General features: G+C 36.7%; 2 protein-coding genes across 2 annotated transcripts in view; one reads left to right on the top strand and one right to left on the bottom strand.

Moving 5' to 3' along the window:
* LOC143747003 (uncharacterized) overlaps positions 1-21,066 on the top strand; it is a 119,615-nt gene that overhangs the window by 60,729 nt on the left and 37,820 nt on the right. The window lies entirely within an intron of this gene.
* LOC143746620 (tripartite motif-containing protein 16-like) lies at positions 6,798-19,224 on the bottom strand. The gene is made up of 6 exons (XM_077238568.1): positions 18,549-19,224; positions 13,826-13,921; positions 13,505-13,738; positions 8,288-8,441; positions 8,099-8,146; positions 6,798-7,785 (listed from the first exon to the last, which is right to left on the bottom strand). The coding sequence occupies exons 1-6, from the start codon at positions 19,119-19,121 to the stop codon at positions 7,127-7,129; spliced, it is 1,764 nt and encodes a 587-aa protein (XP_077094683.1). The 5' UTR covers positions 19,122-19,224; the 3' UTR covers positions 6,798-7,126.

Here is a 21,066-nt window from a genome sequence, read left to right as displayed (position 1 = left end):
CAAGCAACCAACTGCTAACATCTGCTCTATCCTAACAGGGCTACCTTCTATAGGTCTTTGAACTATTAATCATAACCAGCTGTAATGATGAATATTTGTGTTAAAGGTGATTGACAGATTTGTGACGTTATGAACAGCAAAAACCCAGGCTTCAAAGCTCCACTAGGTTTCCGCAACTGGGAAGACACGTTAGGGGTTATGACTGAAGCCCGAGCTTACTTGACCAAGTTGAGGCTGAACGATGGCACTCCACCTCATCGCTCAAAGAGGTTTCTTTGTTTAGTTTAGTTTTTGTTTTCCACAAGTAAGGTAAATACCTCAAGTGTATACTTTGTCATTGTATCCTTGGCATTAGTTATACTAATTAAAGATGCTATCAGCAAGTCTGAGCATTATGTAAAAGTAGAATCTAATAGTGCCAGTTAGTGCAAGGGAAAATATTTATTAATTATATGATTAATAATTAATTATGTCATTTTTTTATTATTATTAATCTATATTAATCTTAACATCAACCATCTCACTGGGTAATATAATCAGAGTAAATAAACTATTAATAGGACGTCAGTATTTAAGAATAAAACATTGCCAAATCTAGCTGCAAGCAGTATTGAGGTAGCCAAGCTTCTCATTGCCCACAAAACATTAGCATACCAGGTATTTACCTTCACTTGCATTACAAGCATACCTGTCAAGTTTTGGATTAGAAAATAAGGGAAATTTTCTGGTGCCCACCGCGAGCAGTCCCACCACCCCAACCAAGCTCCAGTCACGTTATCCCTTACAATTTAAGACAAGTGTTATAGCTTAAATGAAAACACAAAAGGGTATATATGAAGAGCATTTATTTTAAAGGCTTATTTGCATATTTTCTGTTCATTTAACATTGCTTGTCTCTACATTTACATTTTATTTTCATTCCACACATTCTTTTCATTTCATATTGCTTTTCTTTTACAGTTTTTCTTTACATGTCACATAACTTTTCTTTACTCTTTTAGTGAGTTATTGTTCAAATTTGTTGCAGACTTTGCATTCTTTAACCTGTTAGGCTGCAACCCCACTTTTAAAAAATCCTCAGAAATGGCACCCAAACTGAAACAGATAGCCATAAACACTATGTGTATATATTTATAGTTCATAAATACTTTGCACTAAAAGCACAAGTATGATCTCATTTAAAAGCTGACACCTGGCAGTTTGTTGTAAATGTAGAATTAATTATTGTCATAATGAAAAAATAGTTATTAATAGCTACAAAGTTTTGTAAAGTTATTAGAAATTTATTTTTCATGAAACATCTTCAAAGTTTCTGAGAATACAATAGTGGTCAAATACTGAAACTTGAGTGTTATATCTTTTTAATGATGTATAGTTTGTCAAGGTAATAACATTAAATCTAATAGTAACTTTAAACAAACAAACAAAAACGCTTCAGTGCGTCGGCGCACTGGCAACGGTTAACAGGTTTTAAGATGCTAAAGCCGCAGTTACAAAACGCGTGACTGTCCCCTACCCTGCTCCTCTTCAGAAAAGTAAATTCGCTGTCCCATTGATCGCGGTATTTACATGAGGGTTTTGGTTTTGTGGCAGGAGTGCCTTCCATCTCTGTCGTAGCGTCCATCGTCCCTCTCCGATCCCCCCCCCCCCCCCGCGTTGTCACTCATCATCTGACCTCACACACTAACCTCGCGACAACTGCCACCTACAGTACCCACAGTACCTGTAGTAGGCTACTGCAGTTGGCAGTTATCGCGTGGCTAGGGACAGAGCTCAGATTGGGAATGTTTTTTTTTGTTGTTTTTTTTATCCGCCCGGGCCATTATTATTTTTTAATAGCGCAGGTTAAAATACGGGAGATTTACGGGAAAATACTAATACGGGAGGACGGCGGGAAAGAAGGGTTAAATACGGGACTTTCCCGGCCAAAACGGGATACTTGACAGCTATGATTACAAGGAGTAAGAGAACAAGAGTTTTAAAGAGTAACAATACAACCATAGAGTAGATGGAGAGTCTGGATTTGTTACAAACTATGGTCTTTGTCCCAAATCAATCACTTACAGATTTACTCTTTAAAACGTCTTGATCAAGTTCTTGGTTCATATCCTTTTCTTTGACGTTGTGTTAAAAAAAATGTCGACACCAGTTCGGCTGCGTTGTACATTTCTTGCCATCACAAACACACTGTAAAGATTTTGGAGGTCAATCTCAAAATGTTATGTTGACTTGCTGTACTGAACATTTTTACTTCATTCAGTTGAAATATATGAAGTAGGGATGTTCATTTAACATTTTGTTTTCTGACTGACTGCTGATGCTTGTTAACCAGTGATCATCAGTTAACTTACATGATTTGAAGGTTAGATTAGAATTAAATAGAATTAGAAAAGATAAGTGTCTGTGACCCATTCAAATACCTCAAAAATGTAGATTTACATTTACAAATAGCAGCATAAACAGCAGAACATGAGGATTCACACACACCGTCACATCAAGCACCCGCAGTGCTTCTGTGAACACAGTAAACCAGAATAAAAGTGTATGGTGTTTCTGCAACTACGGGCACTTTTAAGTCCCAGCAGTGAAATTTTAGATTTCTGTTAAAATTTGTCATTTGATGTTTCATAAATATATTCACAGTGCCATTACACACCTTGACAAAAAATATAATTACTGATTAATGTGATTAAATATAATATTATGAAGCATTTATAGTCCCACACCTGTGGTCTCAACGTTGAGATACATAAAATAAGCTAATTTAATTACAATTTGACATTATTTCAAATGGAATTGTTTAATGTACAGATTCATTTAAAGCATCTTAAAAATCTTTATATTATTTACTGATCATTTTTATGAATTTTTTTAACTAAATGTGCCTGTCCCACACTTTTGAGTCATTACCGCAACAATGAAAAAAAGCTTTTATTATGTAATTTTATCGAACACAAACAAAGTCTAGTTTCTATGGAAACAGAAATGATCACTTGAGCACATTGCTGACAGACTGGGCCACCACACTACCTCACTCACAAGATACCAAAAAAATAAGGTAAACATCATATTTTCTGCTCTAGTATTTTTTGTGCGTCCTTACCATTCAGCTTAATAATTGTGTATTTTGAACTACTTTTTAAAAATAAATGTATATTACTGTTGAATTCATGTATATTAAGATGCTAAGAGTCAAAACTAATTTGGTAGGCCTTGCTAGCTGCCAATTAGCTAAAATATTAGCAAAAATGTCATTTCCGCAACATGTCTTTACCGCAGCATATTTAGGTGTTGCGGTAAAGACCTTGTGTTGCGGTAAAGCCAAATTCAAGGTTTACTGTATATTAAATTACAAATATTCAGTATATTATTAGTACTGAAGTATATATTAGTATATATATAAACATGCCATTTTTTAACCCTAGATTTTAACATTGTGTCCTTACCGACACATGATGTCATTACCGCAGCACTGCTCTATTTTCATTTTTTTTCACATTTTCATTTGCAAAAAAATATTTTTACACTTAAGCTGAGATGATTAACTCATTGAAATTGCAACATCTGTCATAAAAAGTTAAATGTTATCTTTTGTGTGTATGGAAACAATTGACATCTAAGGTTACTGTAAATTTTTTACATGGCATAGAAAAAAACATGAAATTCCCTATTTTGTATATTATTTTTTTATATCAGTATTTACAAAACTGCATCAAATTTGAAAAAGCTATTTAAATATATAAAAAAATGTATACAAATTACTATAGAAAAATGTATAAAATGAACGTTATTGTAACGTTGCGGTAAGGACACTTTTTAAGAAGATGACCCGAAAAACATAAAAAAATAAACATGTCCCAGATTAAAATCTTAATGACTACATTCTATTTTGTGTACATTTTTATATGTATTACAGACTGTGATGGTTAAAATTGAAATTCATAGTGGTTGATTTTTTTTTAATTGGGATCGTCAAAAGTGCCCGTAGTTGCAGAAACCATATATATATATATATTTATATGTATTTACACAACATCATTTTCAACTGAAAATTGTAAACTTTTCATGCTTTTTGGCCGCTCATTTACACGAAAATACCATTTTGGGGGCCTGACAATGTAAGGTTTTAAAAACTATGCCTTTACCAAATGCATGTAAACACCACGTGAACAAAACGCTACAAAAACAATATACAGTACCAATATATATATATATATAACATTACAAAAGTTGATGACAGTACATTTCAAATACAATAACACAATACAATACACAAGTTAAACTGTACATGATCTAGACCAGGGGTCTCCAACACGTCGCTCGCGAGCTACCAGTAGCTCTTGGCCTGATTGGAGGTAGCTCGCCAAGGGGAGAAATAATAAATAAAGGTGTAATAATTCTGATGGGATTGTCAATGCAGGGATATCCTCCATCACCTAATAAAAAGCTCCAAACTGTGTAGCGTGCGCACGACAGAGAGGGAGAGAGCGAGAGACTTTGCGTGTGTGTGCAAATGTTCGTTTGTGCCTCTTGAAGCGCATCCATATAACTGGATATGTACAACTTAAATCCTTTTTCCCGTTTACTGGACGAAGCCTTCGAGTTTTCCGGAATAGGCCTGTGTACATCATTGATGTTGACTTGAGGTAAATCCTGAAGGTAGCAAGTGTAGAAAGACATCTTCACAGCCGCTTGGTTTTGGACAGTTGACCAGAAATGACTGAGCTGGCTTATCTAAACCAGGAAGTGGTTGAAGCCTCGCGGGAGCCGCCATTGTAGCAGAACTTCACCTGCCGTTAGCATTCCATTGGCTCCCATTCATTTTGGCGTCACTTTGACAGCGAATAACTCTACATCTGAGGTGTCCAAAGACTTGATTTGTCCATTATTTATTTCTAAAGAAACACGACAATGTATAAAAGGCTCCATTACTTTGTATCTTACGTTATGGCCCCGTAGAAGCCGTTTTTGTAAAAATAGGCTAACGATTGCGTCATAACCACGCGACTCTCTGTCGCACTTTAGAGACATTACCGTATAGACAGGAGGAGAAGCTCGCAGGCAATCTTTCACTGTCTATGAGGCGATCGGGGGACATAGAGGCATAAAGTCAAGGAGAAGCCCATCGATAGAGAGTCCATAAAAGCAACGGGACAAAATATTTCAACAACGTGTTTGAAGAATTAGCACACCTGACATTATCAAAACCCAATGTTTTTTTTTCTTTTTTCTTCAGGGCATCAGAAGAAACTCACTGGAGCTTTTTTTAAAAACATTATTACGGAGCTTAACTTACTGGAACAAAACTGAGCAACATGCTGTTGCTGGTGACAAAACCATACAGTTTTTTATTTTATTTAACGTTATTTATTTTTTGCTGTAAGATGCGCAACATTTTTTTTTTTTCAAAATTACATAATTCATTATCAAGAAATAATTAATATTCATTATTCATTATTTATTTTACACATTTTCACATTTAGCAAGTATAACTTGAAACACCAATAATTTAAATAAAAGGAACCAGAAAAAAAAAATGGCATCACAAAGAGATAGATCTTTGGGCTTTTCGATTTTAAAGAAAACTTTACAGACTCTAAATACATTTTAAAAGCTGCTTTAAAATGCGATACTGTCGTTTTTTCAAAATTTTTTCCACAAAAATCAACATTTTTTAATATGTTATCATTGTATTCATTAATTTCTTTATTTTAATAATATTATTTCGGTCTTATTACCGGTAATAAGACCGAAATAATATTATTAAAATAAAGAAATTAATGAATACAATGATAACATATTAAAAAATGTTGATCGACGTAGCGTTATAGTTTTTAAAAAAAAATCAATAAACAGCAAAACAAATTCAGCTTCCCTGGCAATAAGACTGAAATAATAACATAAAAAAAAATACATAGCCTATATAAACCGTGATATATGTAGGCTATTTATTTTAATGTTATTATCGTGAATAAATGTTGATTAAACAGCTTCTCTGCTGCCGCCCGACTGGCAGAAAGAATCGTGGTGTGATCACGAAAGATGCTTCCCATTGAAATACACTAGTTTAAAAAACGTGCTGATATCACGATAATAACTAAATAAACGTGGCCGTGTCACGAATCATTAGATTAAATTACGTGACCATATCACAAACTGCCGTGAGACTGGGTTGGTATATTAGACTTTTCTTACTCTTGGTTTACTAATAACCTGTTTTCAAATCTGCTCTGATTCAAACCAACTGTAGAAGATGAAAATATTTAACCATTATATACTTTTACTGGCTATGGTCAATCACTCAAAGTCAGGACTGTCTGATGTTCGATTTCAAAATAAAAGCCTCATAAAATGTCATATTTCAGATTGACTTCAGAAATATAATGCAGATAGTAGTTGATGGTTGTTTGGACCAGATTTTTGATCTGTGAAACAATTTCATTTTATAGTTTAAACTAATATGATTATTAATTTGCAGAAATTTAGTTTAGGGCCATTTGTCCGACTGTGGCTACTTAGAATTTAAAACATAATTTTATAATTTTAACTTTTCTTCTCAGACACATTACATAAAATGTGTATTTAGAAATGTTGCATATAGCAATGACATTTAAACTTACACAACTAAGAATCGTGTGAAAACAGTTTCCTTTTTATATCTATCTTAATTTATAGACAAAACAGATTATATATGAGTTTTTGGAGTTCAACATCAGTCAGTCCTGACATTGTGTGAGTGATTTCTACTATCTTTGTACTTTCATTCTGAAGAGAAATTGATGTGTGGAAACAGGGAGTTTTCTTTTATATAACTTTTTACTTTACTTTTCGTGAAGAAAAGAGCAAAGAAATAGACACACACACAATCATATGCGCATATACATCTACAAAACACATTTACACAAGGCACACATAAGAGATAATGAGACAAAACAATATTTAAATGATTGAGTTTAGCGGGGAATATTATATCAGCTTCAAGCTCACACTTACTCAACCATAATCTGAACATGTTATTAATGTAATAAAGAGAAAGTAAGAGACTCTATAACATCTCAGTGTTTATGATTTATCATGCAGCTCAAAGCATTATGGGTAGAATCTCTCTACAGTTTATTCTGATTCATCAACACAGTTTCACTGATGATCCAAAACCAACGCTAAACCCAGGATAGAGCGGTTGAGTGAATGTGGTCTGGACTGTGTGGATGAGGCTCATTGTGTCAGAGACGCTGTAGAAGGACAGAGTTCCTGCACTGTGATCCACATACACTCCTATTCTCCTGTGATACACACACACTCCTGTTCTACTGTAATCCACACACACTCCTGTTCTACTGTCATCCTCACACACTCCTGCTCTACTGTCATCCACACACACTCCTATTCTCCTGTGATACACACACACTCCTGTTCTACTGCTGATGGGCTTTACAGGGAGTTTAGTCTGTATGTTATTGTGTCTGAATGAGTAACTGGAGGAAGAGCAGATCAAACTCCAGGACTGATCATTACATCCAAACTCACACTCTTTACCCCGTCCCTTCCTGCTGATGCTCTTATATGACACTGATATAAACACACATCTCCCACACCACTCAATCTCCCAGTAACAGCGTCCACACACACTCTCTCTACACAACACCTGATTATATCCATCAAATCTGTCTGGATGATCAGGATACGACTGAAACTCTGGGGAAGTGTCAGTAATCACTCTGTTCCTCTCAGACAGACGGATGTATTTATTCACTGTGTTCAGATCCAGATTGAGCTGATGGGAATCTGATGGAGATAAAACACATCAGAATCAGGAATTATGAATCTGTCTGATCTTTTAATGAAGATGAACTCTCCAATAATTTGGTATACATCTGAAACAAAAGACTTATGTTCTATTAAGAGCTTACAGCTCTATAAATAAAATTTGTATGTGTTTAAAATTTGTATAAATCTCAGTACAGTTTACCAGATATCCTGTGCAAATCATCATTTACATGATTAACTATAAACCTCTTCTGTCATGTTTTCTTTCACTTCTCCAGAAGAACATGAACACACTCAGAGAGTTTTTCTGCTTGTTTTCTTAGTGACTTACATTGTAGGAAGTCGTTCCTGGTTCTGGGAACAATGTTGGAGAAAGTGACTGTGGAAATCAACAGACATGAAGAGTGTGATTATCATGTCAAGAGAAAATGATCTCTGCATCCGTTCCTAAGACATTTCTAATATGATCTTCTACATGATCTGAGATGATGGAGGATGATTTCTGAGAACAGGACTTTACCTCTGTCAGAGATCTTCTTCTCTTTGCAGAAATCCTCCAGTTTGTCTCTCAGCTGACGGACAGATTCTCTCACGCCATCAAAAGAGGAGAGAGAACTGAAGGGATTGTCATTTACGTCTGTAGATTCAGGAGGAGCTGAGAGAGACTGGAAACTCTACAGAAAACACAAATCAAAGCTCATCACCTCCACACTTCATCAATAACCTCCTCTACTGTCAGATCTGTGCCGCTCTTGATGATCTTTAGTAACTCTCCTCAATCCAGCACTTTCACAGCATCAGCTTCATTCTGCTCATATTCATTATGTGACATTACAGATCCAAGTTCTAGCGTTTGACATTCACACTATATGTGAACTTCCTATCAATTTAAGCTCAATATTAGCTTCAGAAATACACACTTTTATTAGAAATACTGCCATCATAAATCCACATATTTAATGTGTTTCGAAATTAAATATTTTACAAATGACTGACCGCAACAGTGAAATAAAGCAAAAAAATATATTGTTTTACATTTTATTTCACATGTGGAAATAGAATCTAGAGCTCAGTAATATACCAACATCTCTCTCACATTAAATATTTTAAATAATCATATTATCCTGATCAAATGCATCAATCTCCATCTTAGCTGTATTATATTGTGTAAACTGGACTCTAAATAAGTGTAGCGTATCTGGACAGTCTCACATGACTTAACCATTCTGAGTTTTGGGAAAGCTTGTAACCCTTGAGATTTGTGCCATAACTCACCAGCCTAGCGCCAAAAAGTCTGCATCTAATTGCGTCCATAGACACTTTTGTGGCGTGCGCATTTAAAACAAACAGCCATAAAACCAGCGATGAGCGAGCCTCAAACCCATCTTTATCACATCAAAAAAACCTTTCCGGCGAGAAAGAATTCCAATGAAGGCGACCCAACACACACACACACACACACACACACACACACACACACACACACACACACACACACACACACACACACACACACACACACACACACACACACACACACACACATAGACATTCTTCACAAATGAATCCAGAAATAAATAGTTCTGACAAGGGTAAAATATATTCCTGTATACCGATGTGTTCTGTTTTCATTTTAGTATAGTTATGACTTCTCTAGATGTGTTAGGTAAACTCTAAATGCCTATATTCATGCATATGAATGTAACTTCGCATTCCTGTTCTTCTTACATATCTTTCTTGATACCGTTTTAATCCTCTCGGTCTGCTTTAGTATATATAAGAGGTTACGTTACAATGTATTTTTTACTATGCTTTACCATCTTGGAAGTGAAATGACCAAACTGATGACGGCCTCATAAACCATGCAAATTCGGCTGTCAGAAGAGACAAAGAAATCCTCTCCCGCCAAAGATTGCTGAATGTCATTGGTCAGGTCGCTCCGAAAGAGGCGTGGACTGTCTTCCTTAAAGGATGTTGACGCTGGAGCATCTGTGCTTTTTGTCTTGTCTTCTTGGTCTCTCGTCTTACTTTTGTTTTACTTTTCGTTTTGCGTTTATCTTATGTCTTTTATTTTTCGTGTTTGGTAGAAGTCCGGTCCTACAAGGGAAACAAACTCTTCCTTATAGCTTTCAAGAAACCTTACGGTAACACTTTATTTTAAGGTGCTTGTAATAGGCAGTAATTAACTGTTAATAAGACACTTATAAGACCTAATAGGATGCTTATAAACATAAATAAGTTAATATAAGTGTTAATTAAAGCATAATTAACACATTTATAAGGGCCCAAGCCCTGAAAGGGCGAACATTATCCTGTTTTCCTTAGGACAATTTTTTTTTCCTTAGGATAAATTTTGTTTTATTTTTCTAACGACCTGTGTGCAAAGTTTCAAGAGTTTTCGAGCACGTTAAGGGCCCCAAAAGTGTCCGAATAGTCGTTAGAAAAATAAAACAAAATTTATTCTAAGGAAAACAATAGGGCCTTCGCCCTTTCAGGGCTTGGGCCCTTATAAATGTGTTAATTATGCTTTAATTAACACTTACATTAACTTATTTATGATTATAAGCATCCTATAAGGTCTCATAAGTGTCTTATTAACTGTTAATTACTGCCTATTACAAGCACCTTAAAATAAAGTGTTACCAAACTTACTTTCAAGTAGTTTTGAATTTCCCGCGAGTGAAACGAGCTCCAGAACACGTCCAGCTCCAGGACGCACGAGGACCACACACCCACACAGCCTCGTTTCAGCGTCACAAAGGTCTATAATGCAAGTAGCCTATTTATTTCCATCAAAATCTAAATGTGTTTAGAGCTGTTTATCCCTGCTTTAAGGTGTGTGATTTCTTGCTGGCTCTCGAGGTTCACTGTTGGTGAAATATGCTATTTCTGTGATCTGCTCTCTTTCTTCCTTTCCTTACTTTCGTTATATTATATGTCCGTTGTTAAATGTAGTATGTTGTAGTTTCATTTTATTAAACTCCCTTATACTCTTGATTGTCTCTGTCGGTTGATCATCGAACAAAGCCTCTTAAATCTGTGATCTTAAAGGGGTGGTTTACTGCTTTTTTTCTTTGCATGACTGTGTTTAGTCATGCAATATAGCATGTCTTCGTGTTTTTTTTTTTTAAAAGCCTTATTTTTCATAAATTTCACCTTTATTGTAAGCCGCTTTCTCCTCTGTCATTTGAACGACCGGTTGACTTCCTGATTCTATGAAACACTCCCTCAGAAACAGGCAATGGGCTCAGATTGGTTAGTTGGGCCGGTGTGTTGTAATTGGCTAAACTGCGTAGCGCACGTTGTCCGGAAACTTCACGCCCATAATTACCTTTACGGGCGAAAGCTGCATGTGCTCCGGTCAAATGTAAATAATGGTGTAATACTGCCGTATAAGTTTGAGCCAGAATCAGAATCAGAAAGCGGCGATGAAGAGAGTCAAGCAGAACCTCCCCAAACACGGCTCTTACAAAACGTTTCTAAATGGTACATATTTGTATTATTATTATTCTATTCTACTATTATTATATAAGAATTTCGATACGCTGTTACTTGAAAATGCTCCTGCTGCTTGTTAGCTTTTGAGATACGGTTTTCTCCTGATTAAATATAATAATATAACTGAATAAATGACAGAGTAATACCGTTTTTTAAAGTTATTGTTTTGTCGATATAACGAACAACCGTTTATCAATTCACAAAACTTAGTTTACTCTGTGTATCGTTTTCTTTAGGTGTAAGTTACATGTGGCAACTGTGTGAAAATGCCAACATTACGTGAAAACATCTGATAACAGCAGCTGAAGTTTGCTGTTGCGATTACATATCATTTTTTGAACTTTATACATGTTTGTCTTATACACACAAAATAGCATTGAACTAACTGGCTACTAAACAAACAGCGTTGGCATTGGTTTACGTTCTTGATCAAATCGAAAAATTACGTCATAAAGTATACATGGAAAATACATTTACAAAATTAGTACATAATTACAAATTCAGATCCAAAATGTTTGTACACGTTTGTCATGTACGAAATAGCATAACTAAGTGGCTACTAAAGCCAGCGCTGGCATTTGTTTACGTCCTTGATAAAAACTAAAGCATTACGTCTAAAATTTAAATACATTTAAAATGATTAACTTACAGGTTGTGGCCCAACAGCTGCTGCCTCTGGTTTTAAAGTTGGAACTGCTTCATGTTTTAGTAACAGTTTCTTGTTGAATCCGACATTGAATTCGTGGAGATTCTGGAAGCTGTCTTCCGTAAAATGCGCAGCACAGAGAGCTAAATTACGATTGTAATTTTCTGGAACATAATCAAACATAAATTGTAGCCATTGTTGACGGACTACAGCGTCTGTAGGAAGCCGAACACAGAAGACGTGACAGCTGGGTGAAAATAACACACTTTCGACGGCATGGCTAACGTTACTGCTCTCCTCTATAACTCCTCCTCTTCGATAAAGTTTGATTGTTGACGAACTCTTCCTCTTCCACAAAGCAGCAGAAATATGGCCACGCCCCCTTGTTTGCATATTCCGGAGGGAGGGTTGGTTCTGGGTTAGTTACGTATAAAACCCGGGAGTATCTCGTTGTAGTTCGAGTCGTTTTTGTAGGCATTAAACTTCCTGATTTTTAAAAGACGATATCTCTGCTTACGTTGAACTTTCAGCGCAGAAACTTTGCAGATACTGTTCATGCACCAGCAGCAACATTACACACTACTTAAAATGAAAAAAGTGAAAACCGCAATCAACCACCCCTTTAAGACCAGCCGCTGCTGACAGGATCTCACGCGTCTCATCTCACTACTCTTGAAAATGAAAAAAGTGAAATCGCAATCAACCACCCCTTTAAGACCAGCCGCTGCTGACAGGATCTCACGCGTCTCATCTCACTACTCTTGAAAATGAAAAAAGTGAAATCAACCACCCCTTTAAGCTACAAGCTTGATATTGTTACTTTATTTAGTGATATTATCAGAAAGTTATTCTTCATAACCAGAAGAACAACCTTTCCTGAGAGAAATAAGAATAATCCTTCTTGAGAATTGATCAGAGGACCGTACGGTCGGTTCGGTGGACGGACAGATCATTCGACGTGCAGTTAATTCTGTCAAAGGTTATTCCGAAAATTGATATAGCCTATATGATATTATATATAATCATAATTGACTATAATTCGTCGTGGTTAATTATCTATACATAGATACAGATACATGGACAACATATTCCCTTTTTGGGCGATTTAAAATTGTAGGTGATAAGTAACTCATAACCTGTATGATCAGTTATTGATTATGAATTATGAATTATGGATTATACATTCCCCTCACCTGAGCTGAGACCCTACACAAGTTTAATACACTGGGAATGTCATTAAAGCCTTTGTTTTATTCACAAAATTAAAGGGCAAAGTTAAATTAGACACATTCATATTTGTGTGATGAAAAGGCATTAATATGTGATATTTTTATTTTCGTTAATTTAATCTTTTATGAAATATGAAGTAGTATTACTAAACAATAATTTTATATATGCTTGGATTTGGGGTAATTTGACTTTTAATAAAGCACTTTAAGTTTTTAAAACTGAACGCTTCTCTATGGAGGAAACGGATCTGCTCGTGCGCGAGGTTAAAGCGGGACAAAGTGTTCGCGCGTTGTATTAGTCGCATATTAGTAACTCTTTAAATAACAAAAATGATATTGTCCTGTTCTTCTGGATCTCTGTTACCTGTAGGAAATGTATGTGATCCTGTGTGTGTGAAAGCTGCTCCAGCTCAGCGTCTCTCCTCCTCAGATCATTGATCTCCTGCTCCAGTCGCTCCAGTCGTTCTTCAGCTCGACTCACTGCAGTCTTTTCCTGATTTCTGATCCGCTGTGTCGCCTCAGAGCGGCTTCTCTCAATGGAGCGGATGAGCTCAGTGAAGATCCTCTCGCTGTCCTCCACTGCTGTGTGTGCAGAGCGCTGTTAGGACACACATCACAATCACACAGTGAGCTTCAGTGAGTCCTGACTGAGACTTCTCAAACTTCTCTTCTTCTCCAGACTCACCTTATGAGACTCTACAGCCTCTCTCAGCTGCTGAAGATCTTTCTCTCTCTGCTGGATCCTCTGCTGGAACGACCTCTGCGTCTCCTTCAGCTGCTTCTGCAGCACAAACCAATAACAGAGATGCACTTTATACTGTCACTATATCATCATGAGAAGAGTTGAATCCAGTGACAGTAGAATTAATAACCAATGGCTGGAGGTTCAAACTCCTGAAGGGATGATTGATCATTTTTACCACCATTGCACATGGATTTACATGAAGCATAACCTGTTTCACACTGCAAGCATAAGCATCATAAAAGTGAAGCTGACACCGATGTAAAGCTTCATAATGACAGAGTTTCTGCTGAATAACAGACTTGCGGCTCTATATATAGTTCAAATGGACTGAGTCAGATTTACTGAACAGAAACTCTTTGAGTCTGTCGCTGCATTTAACTTGCGTTATTCTTGACAGATATATATTTAGTCAAACAATGGGTGAATATTTTTCATTATTTTATGTTTCTTTATTAAAGGGGTCATGAACTGCATTGTTTTATCGTTTTATAATGTTTCCTGGTGTGTGCACTTATAATGTTAGTATGATTTCTACATCAGAAATTGTCATAATTTTGAAATAAAAGGCATTTTTGCTACCCTGATTTTAGCCTCAGAGTAAGTCACTGATAAACTCACGCTGTTTGATTGACAGTTCCAGCGATTGAAGGGAGCATCCTTTGATCACTTTCAATATATAATTTATTCACAGTTTAAAGGGTAACTAAACCCTAAACCAACTTTTTTTAGTTAATGATCTGTAAGAATGGAGCTTCATAAATGCTGTTCATTGAGTCGAGTAACTTTTTTGACATTTGGGTATAAAGTGTTTTAATTCTACAATATATGGTGTAGAAACGTCTGAGTGCTGCCCTCTTCAGGTTGAACGGTGGCTACTGCAGTTGAATTTTCCTATTGGATGTTTGTGGCGGTTCGTGACGTAAGAGGTGGGAGGTGACGTAAGCAGGTTCCAGCTCACCACGCCCTTGGTACGAGCTACCACGCCCTCGGCAGTATAAAAACCATCTTGTTTCGTCATAACCAGTGTAGCGGGTCAGGAGTTGGAATTGCAAGTATTGAAAACGATCAGGATAGAGTATTTCACTGCCCTCGGTTCATCCCCTCTATCTCCGCTGGGCTCCGCCCACTTTTTCCAGCATTTTTCAAAAATTGCCAGTGGGTGGAGTCAGGCTCTGACCAGGGGTTTAGTTACCCTTTAAATTACAGAATATTTTCATCCTACTAAGAGGAACTATGTGAAGTTGATCGTTTAGTCACTGGTTTGATTGACTGACACACAGACAAAGAACATCTGACTGTACATGAATCCTTATATCAGAAATTACTGGTCACAGATCAGAATTAACAGTTACTTACATGTTGTGGCATTACTGTGGAGTCCATATCGTAAAAGTCTGTTTGCAAAGCCTGTGCCGATAATTTACATAATTTGCTAATAGTTTACTAAAAAATCCACAGTGAACTGTAGTGAATACAAATAAATAATGCTCAACTGAACTGTTTTTAGACTAACAAGGAAGTTTTCAGTTCTGAAACTTACAGGACATTCTTATAGTATGATGACGTCTTATATGTCAAAAGCTCAAGAAAAATTTGCTTCCTCAGTGACTGAGCCCTTTAAAGTCAAGTCATCTTCATTTATATAGCGCTTTTAACAATGTAGATTGTTCCAAAGCTGCTTTACAGTGATAATAGGAAATCAAAGTAACAGAGATTGTTTTGGCTTTATGACAGCTCTAAAATAAAGTTATTTTCCAGCTAAAGTTAGTTTTAATTGATTCACTTCCGTTGCAATGATCATTAGTTATTAACTTAGGGGCCGCTAACACGACACCGTTTTAACAGAAAACTCTTAAGTTCTCTCTACCCAAACTTTTAAAAGGCGAATTCCGCGAGAAAGCTGACGGGGTGCACATGCGCATTAAGAGTTCATTCTATTGGTATGCGTGTTTGAATTATATGTGCGCAGGCGTGTAGTCCTTCCCTCCAAAACCAACCCTTAACAAACTACTTGTCTGAGCTTAAAATTTATAATACAGAATTTGACCGCTTCGACGTAGCTACGTGAACCGGAATAATCCCGACAACGATTATCTGTACAGAGGTAACGGGAAGGAGGCCTTCACAGGGAGAGACTAGTGACACTTAAGGACTGCGTTGTCGTCGCGTCCAGACGCAGGTCCTTCATCAGACCCGGATACGGCCTGGATCCGGCGGACTGCGGTAAACCTCGGGATAAACAGAGAGACTAATATTAGCGTAGACGCCATTCTTCTTATGATGTACAAAGTACATCAGGATTTATGGGAAGTGTTCCCGGTTCCGGCTGATCTAAACTATGCAGCCTAACATTGAATTATAGAAGTCTATAATGTGTTAGTGTATGCAAGGTCAAAGAGATGTGTTTTTATTCTATCTTTGAACTGACAGACTGTGTCTGCTTCCCGAACCATGTTAGGAAGATTGTTCTAAAGTTTTGGTGCTAAATAGGAAAAGGATCTACCGCCAGGAGTCGATTTTGATATTCTAGGTATTATCAACTGGCCGGAGTTTTGAGATCGCAATAGACGTGAAGGACTATAATGCGTTAAGAGCTCGCTCAAGTACTGGGGAGCTAAACCATTTAGTGCTTTGTAAGTCATTAGCAATATTTAAAAATGTATACGATGTTTAATAGGGAGCCAATGCAATGTTGACAGAACGGGGCTAATATGGTCATACTTCCTGGTTCTGGTAAGAACTCTAGCGGCTGCGTTTTGAACCAGCTGTAGTTTGTTTATTAAGCGTGCAGGGCAACCACCCATAAGAGCAATACAATAATCTAGCCTTGATGCCATGAACGCATGGACTAATTGGTCCGCATTCGTCAATGAGAGCATATGACGAAATTTAGATATATTTTTAAGATGGAAAAATGCGGTTTTACAGATACTATTCATGTGACTTGCAAATGAAAGATTGCTATCAAAGAGCACACCCAGGTTCCTAACTGACGACGAAGACTTGACAGAGCAGCCATCAAGTGTTAGACAGTATTCCAGTTTATTACGTGAGGAAGTTTTTTGTCCAATAATTAGAATCTCTGTTTTTTCAGAATTAAGTAGTAGGAAATTACTAGACATCCAATTTTTTATATCAGCTATGCATTCCGTTAATTTTGTGAATTTGTAAGTTTCGTCAGGGCGTGAAGAAATATAGAGCTGAGTATCATCAGCATAACAGTGAAAACTAATGCCATGTTTCCTAATGATATCTCCTAAAGGTAGCATGTACAGAGTGAACAGCAGCGGTCCTAGTACTGAGCCTTGTGGTACGCCATACTGAACTTTTGACCGATAAGACATCTCTTCATATACTGCTACAAACTGATAGCGGTCAGATAAGTATGATTTAAACCATGCTAGTGCAATTCCACTAATGCCAACATAGTTTTCTAGTCCATTTAAAAGAATGTTGTGGTCGATAGTGTCAAATGCAGCACTAAGATCGAGTAACACTAATAGAGAGATACAACCACGATCGGATGATAAGAGCAAATCATTTGTGACTCTAATAAGAGCTGTCTAAGTACTATGGTGCGGTCTAAATCCTGATTGAAAATCCTCACAGATACCATTTCTTTCTAAAAAGGAACGTAGTTGTGAAGATACTGCCTTTTCTAGTATCTTTGACAGAAAAGGTAGATTCGAGATCGGCCTGCAATTGACTAATAACTCTTTCAATAGTTTAGTCGGTATAGGGTCTAACATACATGTTGTCGATTTAGATGATTTAACGATTTAGCAAAATTCTTCTTCTCCTATAGCAACAAATGAATCAAATTTTACCTCGGGGAGACTATAATGCACTCCCTGATGCAATGCTGTAGTAGACGGTTGCATAGTTATAATTTTCTCCCTGATATTATTAATTTTGTAATTGAAGAAGGTCATAAAGTCATTACTGTTGTGCTGCTTGGAAACTTCTGGGCTTGAAGCTTTATTTTTCGTTAGTTTAGCAACTGTTTCGAATAAATACCTAGGGTTTTGTTTATTTTCTTCTAATAGGGTTGAAAAATAAGCAGATCTAGCAGCTTTTAAAGCCTCTCTGTAAGCAATCGAGCTCTCTTTCCATGAAATGCGAAATACCTCTAGTTTAGTTTTCTTAAAGGCCTGAGTGTGCTCATTGTACCACGGCCGTGGAATATTTTCTTTAATCTTCTTTAAGCGCAACAGAGCAACTGTGTCTAAAGCACTGAAAAAGAGAGAGTTACAAGTTTCTTTCGCAATATCGAGTTCTTCTTAGCTATCTGGGATGCTGAGATGATGAAACTGATCAGGAAGATTATTAATAAAGCAATCTCTCGTGGCAGAAGTGACTGGTCTAACATATTTATAACACGGAGTCGGCATTGCAGCCTTGGCTAAATTAATTTTACACGAAACTAGATAATGATCTGAGCTTTAAAGCCTATATAACCTAAGTTTGTGTTGATAAATGTGTACGGTGTATTTTCACCATTTTCTGTTAAGTTAAATGCGAAGCACAAATACGCTCAGCAGTGAAAGTCCACTAACAGCTACTCTTCACTTCTGTGACGTCTGCAGTGTGAATGATGTTTCCTGATCATATGGTGCCAATATAAATAGTGTCAACATTATTTCATCAGTGTGTAGTTTCATACCTGTTTCTCTGTCCTCTGTGCTGCAGCTGATACAGTGTCGTGGTTTTTATGTTCGTCCATCGTACACAGCACACATATAAACTTCTGGTCAGTGCGACAGAAAACCTCAAGGAGTTTATCATGTGTTTGGCAGATCATCTCCTGCAGTCGTCCAGTGGCATCAGACAAATTGTGTCTCTTTCCTTTAAACCAACTCTCATGTTGTTCAAGGTGACTTTGACAGTAAGAGATCAGACACACCAGACAGGACTTGACGGCTTTGTGTTTTCTTCCAGTACAGACGTCACACTGCACATCTCCAGCTCCAGCGTAACAGTCAGCAGGAAGTTTAGTCTTCTTCAGTTTCTCCACCACTTCAGCCAGCATGGTATTTTTAGCTAAAGCAGGTTTTGGACTGAAGGTCTGTCTGCACTGAGGGCAGCTGTAGACTCTCTTCTGATCCTCCTGATCCCAGCAGCCTGTAATACAGATCTTACAGTAACTGTGTCCACAGGGAATGGCCACCGGATCCTTCAGGAGATCCAGACACACTGGACACAGGAACTCATCCTGAGAAAATCTGGCTTCTGCCATTTTACTGCATGTATACTGAGACACAAACACACAACAGCTCAACTGCACTTCAGTTTCTCTTTCTCTCGAACTCTTCCTGCTTCCTGGTTCTGTGTTTGAGTGACGTGTGCAAAACTTGTTTATCAAGTCAATAAAGCATGATAAAGCCTCATTCCTGCTGAGTTCAGATTCTACAACAGTAAATGCAAAAACCTTCACTGTAAACACTAATGCTCAAAATAATTCATTGGTTTGAGAAGGGTAAATTTAAAGTAAACAAATTAGTTATCTTTTATATGTATTTAAGAACTTTCTTTTTCATCTGAGTTTACAAAACAGACACATTGTAAGTAATCTGAATTGTTTAATTGTTTTAGACTTTTATGAGTTTCTTTGAATTTAGACAAACTTATATAACTGAAACTGGGCTGAGATTTCTATTTCTCAGCTTGCTTTGTAATTGCTTAAATTAAGTGTTATAATGTTTTTTTGTGCAAGATTAATGTTAAGTGGGAGATGTAGTAGTGTTTAATGATTTGCTATCCTAATTTAGAAGAGTTTCTGTTATGTGGTGTTTTTTAGTGTGTTTCCATCATGGTGACGAGTGGAGCATGAGTTTGGTTTGAGAACAGATATATGTTGTATGTTCTATAATGTCGTACTCATTTGCAAATTTGCAAAAAATTGTATGTAACCGATCACCTCAAATAATTTGAGTTCCCTTGTGATTGTGCCATGAAGCATGTGTGAAATCAGTCCAATGGTGTGATGAGACATCATAGACGGGTGACGTCACAGATCAGGAAACTATAAAGCGGACCCAGAAACAGACCGGGCTAGCTTCTGTGTCCTCAGCAAGTGCTGTCTGTGATACTGTTTCTGGCATTCTTGCATTTGCATTGCAGTTACATATATATATATATATATATATATATATATATATATATATATATATATCCTTTCCAAGCAGATCCAATTTTGGCATGTGGGGCATACATGACATACCCAAAATAAAAAGGTTGCTGCTAATAAGTCATCCTGAATAGACACATAACCAACATATATTTAGAAAGCCAACTCTTGAGAGTTTACAGTTCAAGACTCAGAATTAATCAGACTGTTATTAATATTGAGATATAGAAGCTCAAACAGAAACACATTAAGAATGTATTAAATGTATAAAAATAGTATATCAATGTAGTATAAGAACTTATAACCACAACTAAAGTGTAGTCACACGTGCGGTCATGTTTCATTTCAAATCTGAGGATATCATCTCTAAAATGATCCATGCTGTGAAGACCTAACCCTTTAATGTAGCTATTAATCAAAAATATCTTAAATGTAGCTGTATTGCTGCTGTGTACATGTCCAGGGCATGGAATACTGCTGTATGCTGTAAAATGTTATTGTACCCCTGCCCTAACACTAGGAAGAAAACAGGCAAAGTCTATTTTGTTAATCAATTTTATTTATTTTTCTAATTCTGATTCCATATATACATTTCCTACATATAGTGATTTTTAGAATCTTGAAATTAATTGTTAAATGTTCTTACTGTTCTGTTTAATAAAATAGTTAAGGGTTTCTTTCTAAAATAAAGGTTTATCAAAAGTTTCATTTTTACTCGATCTGGTTTTATTCTGAAGACATTGGGAATACACTGCATTGGCATTTAAGAATGAAGGATCACAAAATGTAATGCGTTAAATATTTGTCCCTGCCATAGTTTTGAGATTGTGATGTTGGGTCAACAACAGCTTGCAGCTGGGTCTTCAGTTCCTCCGTTACTGTGCAATCAATTGGAGGAACTACAATGGTCAGGGATTCTGGCTGTGTCCCAGAGTCTTCAGAGTCTTCATCTCGAGCATTCTGTGAACATGTATAATAAGTTTATGGACAAGGTATATTTTATTGCTGCAATACATTAGGCAAAAATGTAAATGCATGTTGTGGCACAGGACTT

This window comes from Siphateles boraxobius, unplaced genomic scaffold, assembly GCF_051911475.1.
Source record: "Siphateles boraxobius isolate OS27281-9 unplaced genomic scaffold, OSU_SipBor_1 100, whole genome shotgun sequence".
Taxonomy (NCBI): Eukaryota; Metazoa; Chordata; class Actinopteri; order Cypriniformes; family Leuciscidae; genus Siphateles; species Siphateles boraxobius.
The sequence above is the reverse complement of the archived record's forward strand: the minus strand, read 5'-3'. Positions and strand labels throughout refer to the sequence as shown.

What these genes read in the sequence shown, in the direction of transcription:
- LOC143746620 (XM_077238568.1), bottom strand. Translation starts at nt 19,121, where the DNA reads ATGGCAGAAGCCAGATTTTCTCAGGATGAGTTCCTGTGTCCAGTGTGT. An exon ending in ATCACATACATTTCCTACAG is followed by an intron (nt 8,442 to 13,504) that starts GTAACAGAGATC and finishes TGTTTTCTGTAG; the next exon opens with AGTTTCCAGTCTCTCTCAGC. An exon ending in GAAGAAGATCTCTGACAGAG is followed by an intron (nt 8,147 to 8,287) that starts GTAAAGTCCTGT and finishes TGATTTCCACAG; the next exon opens with TCACTTTCTCCAACATTGTT.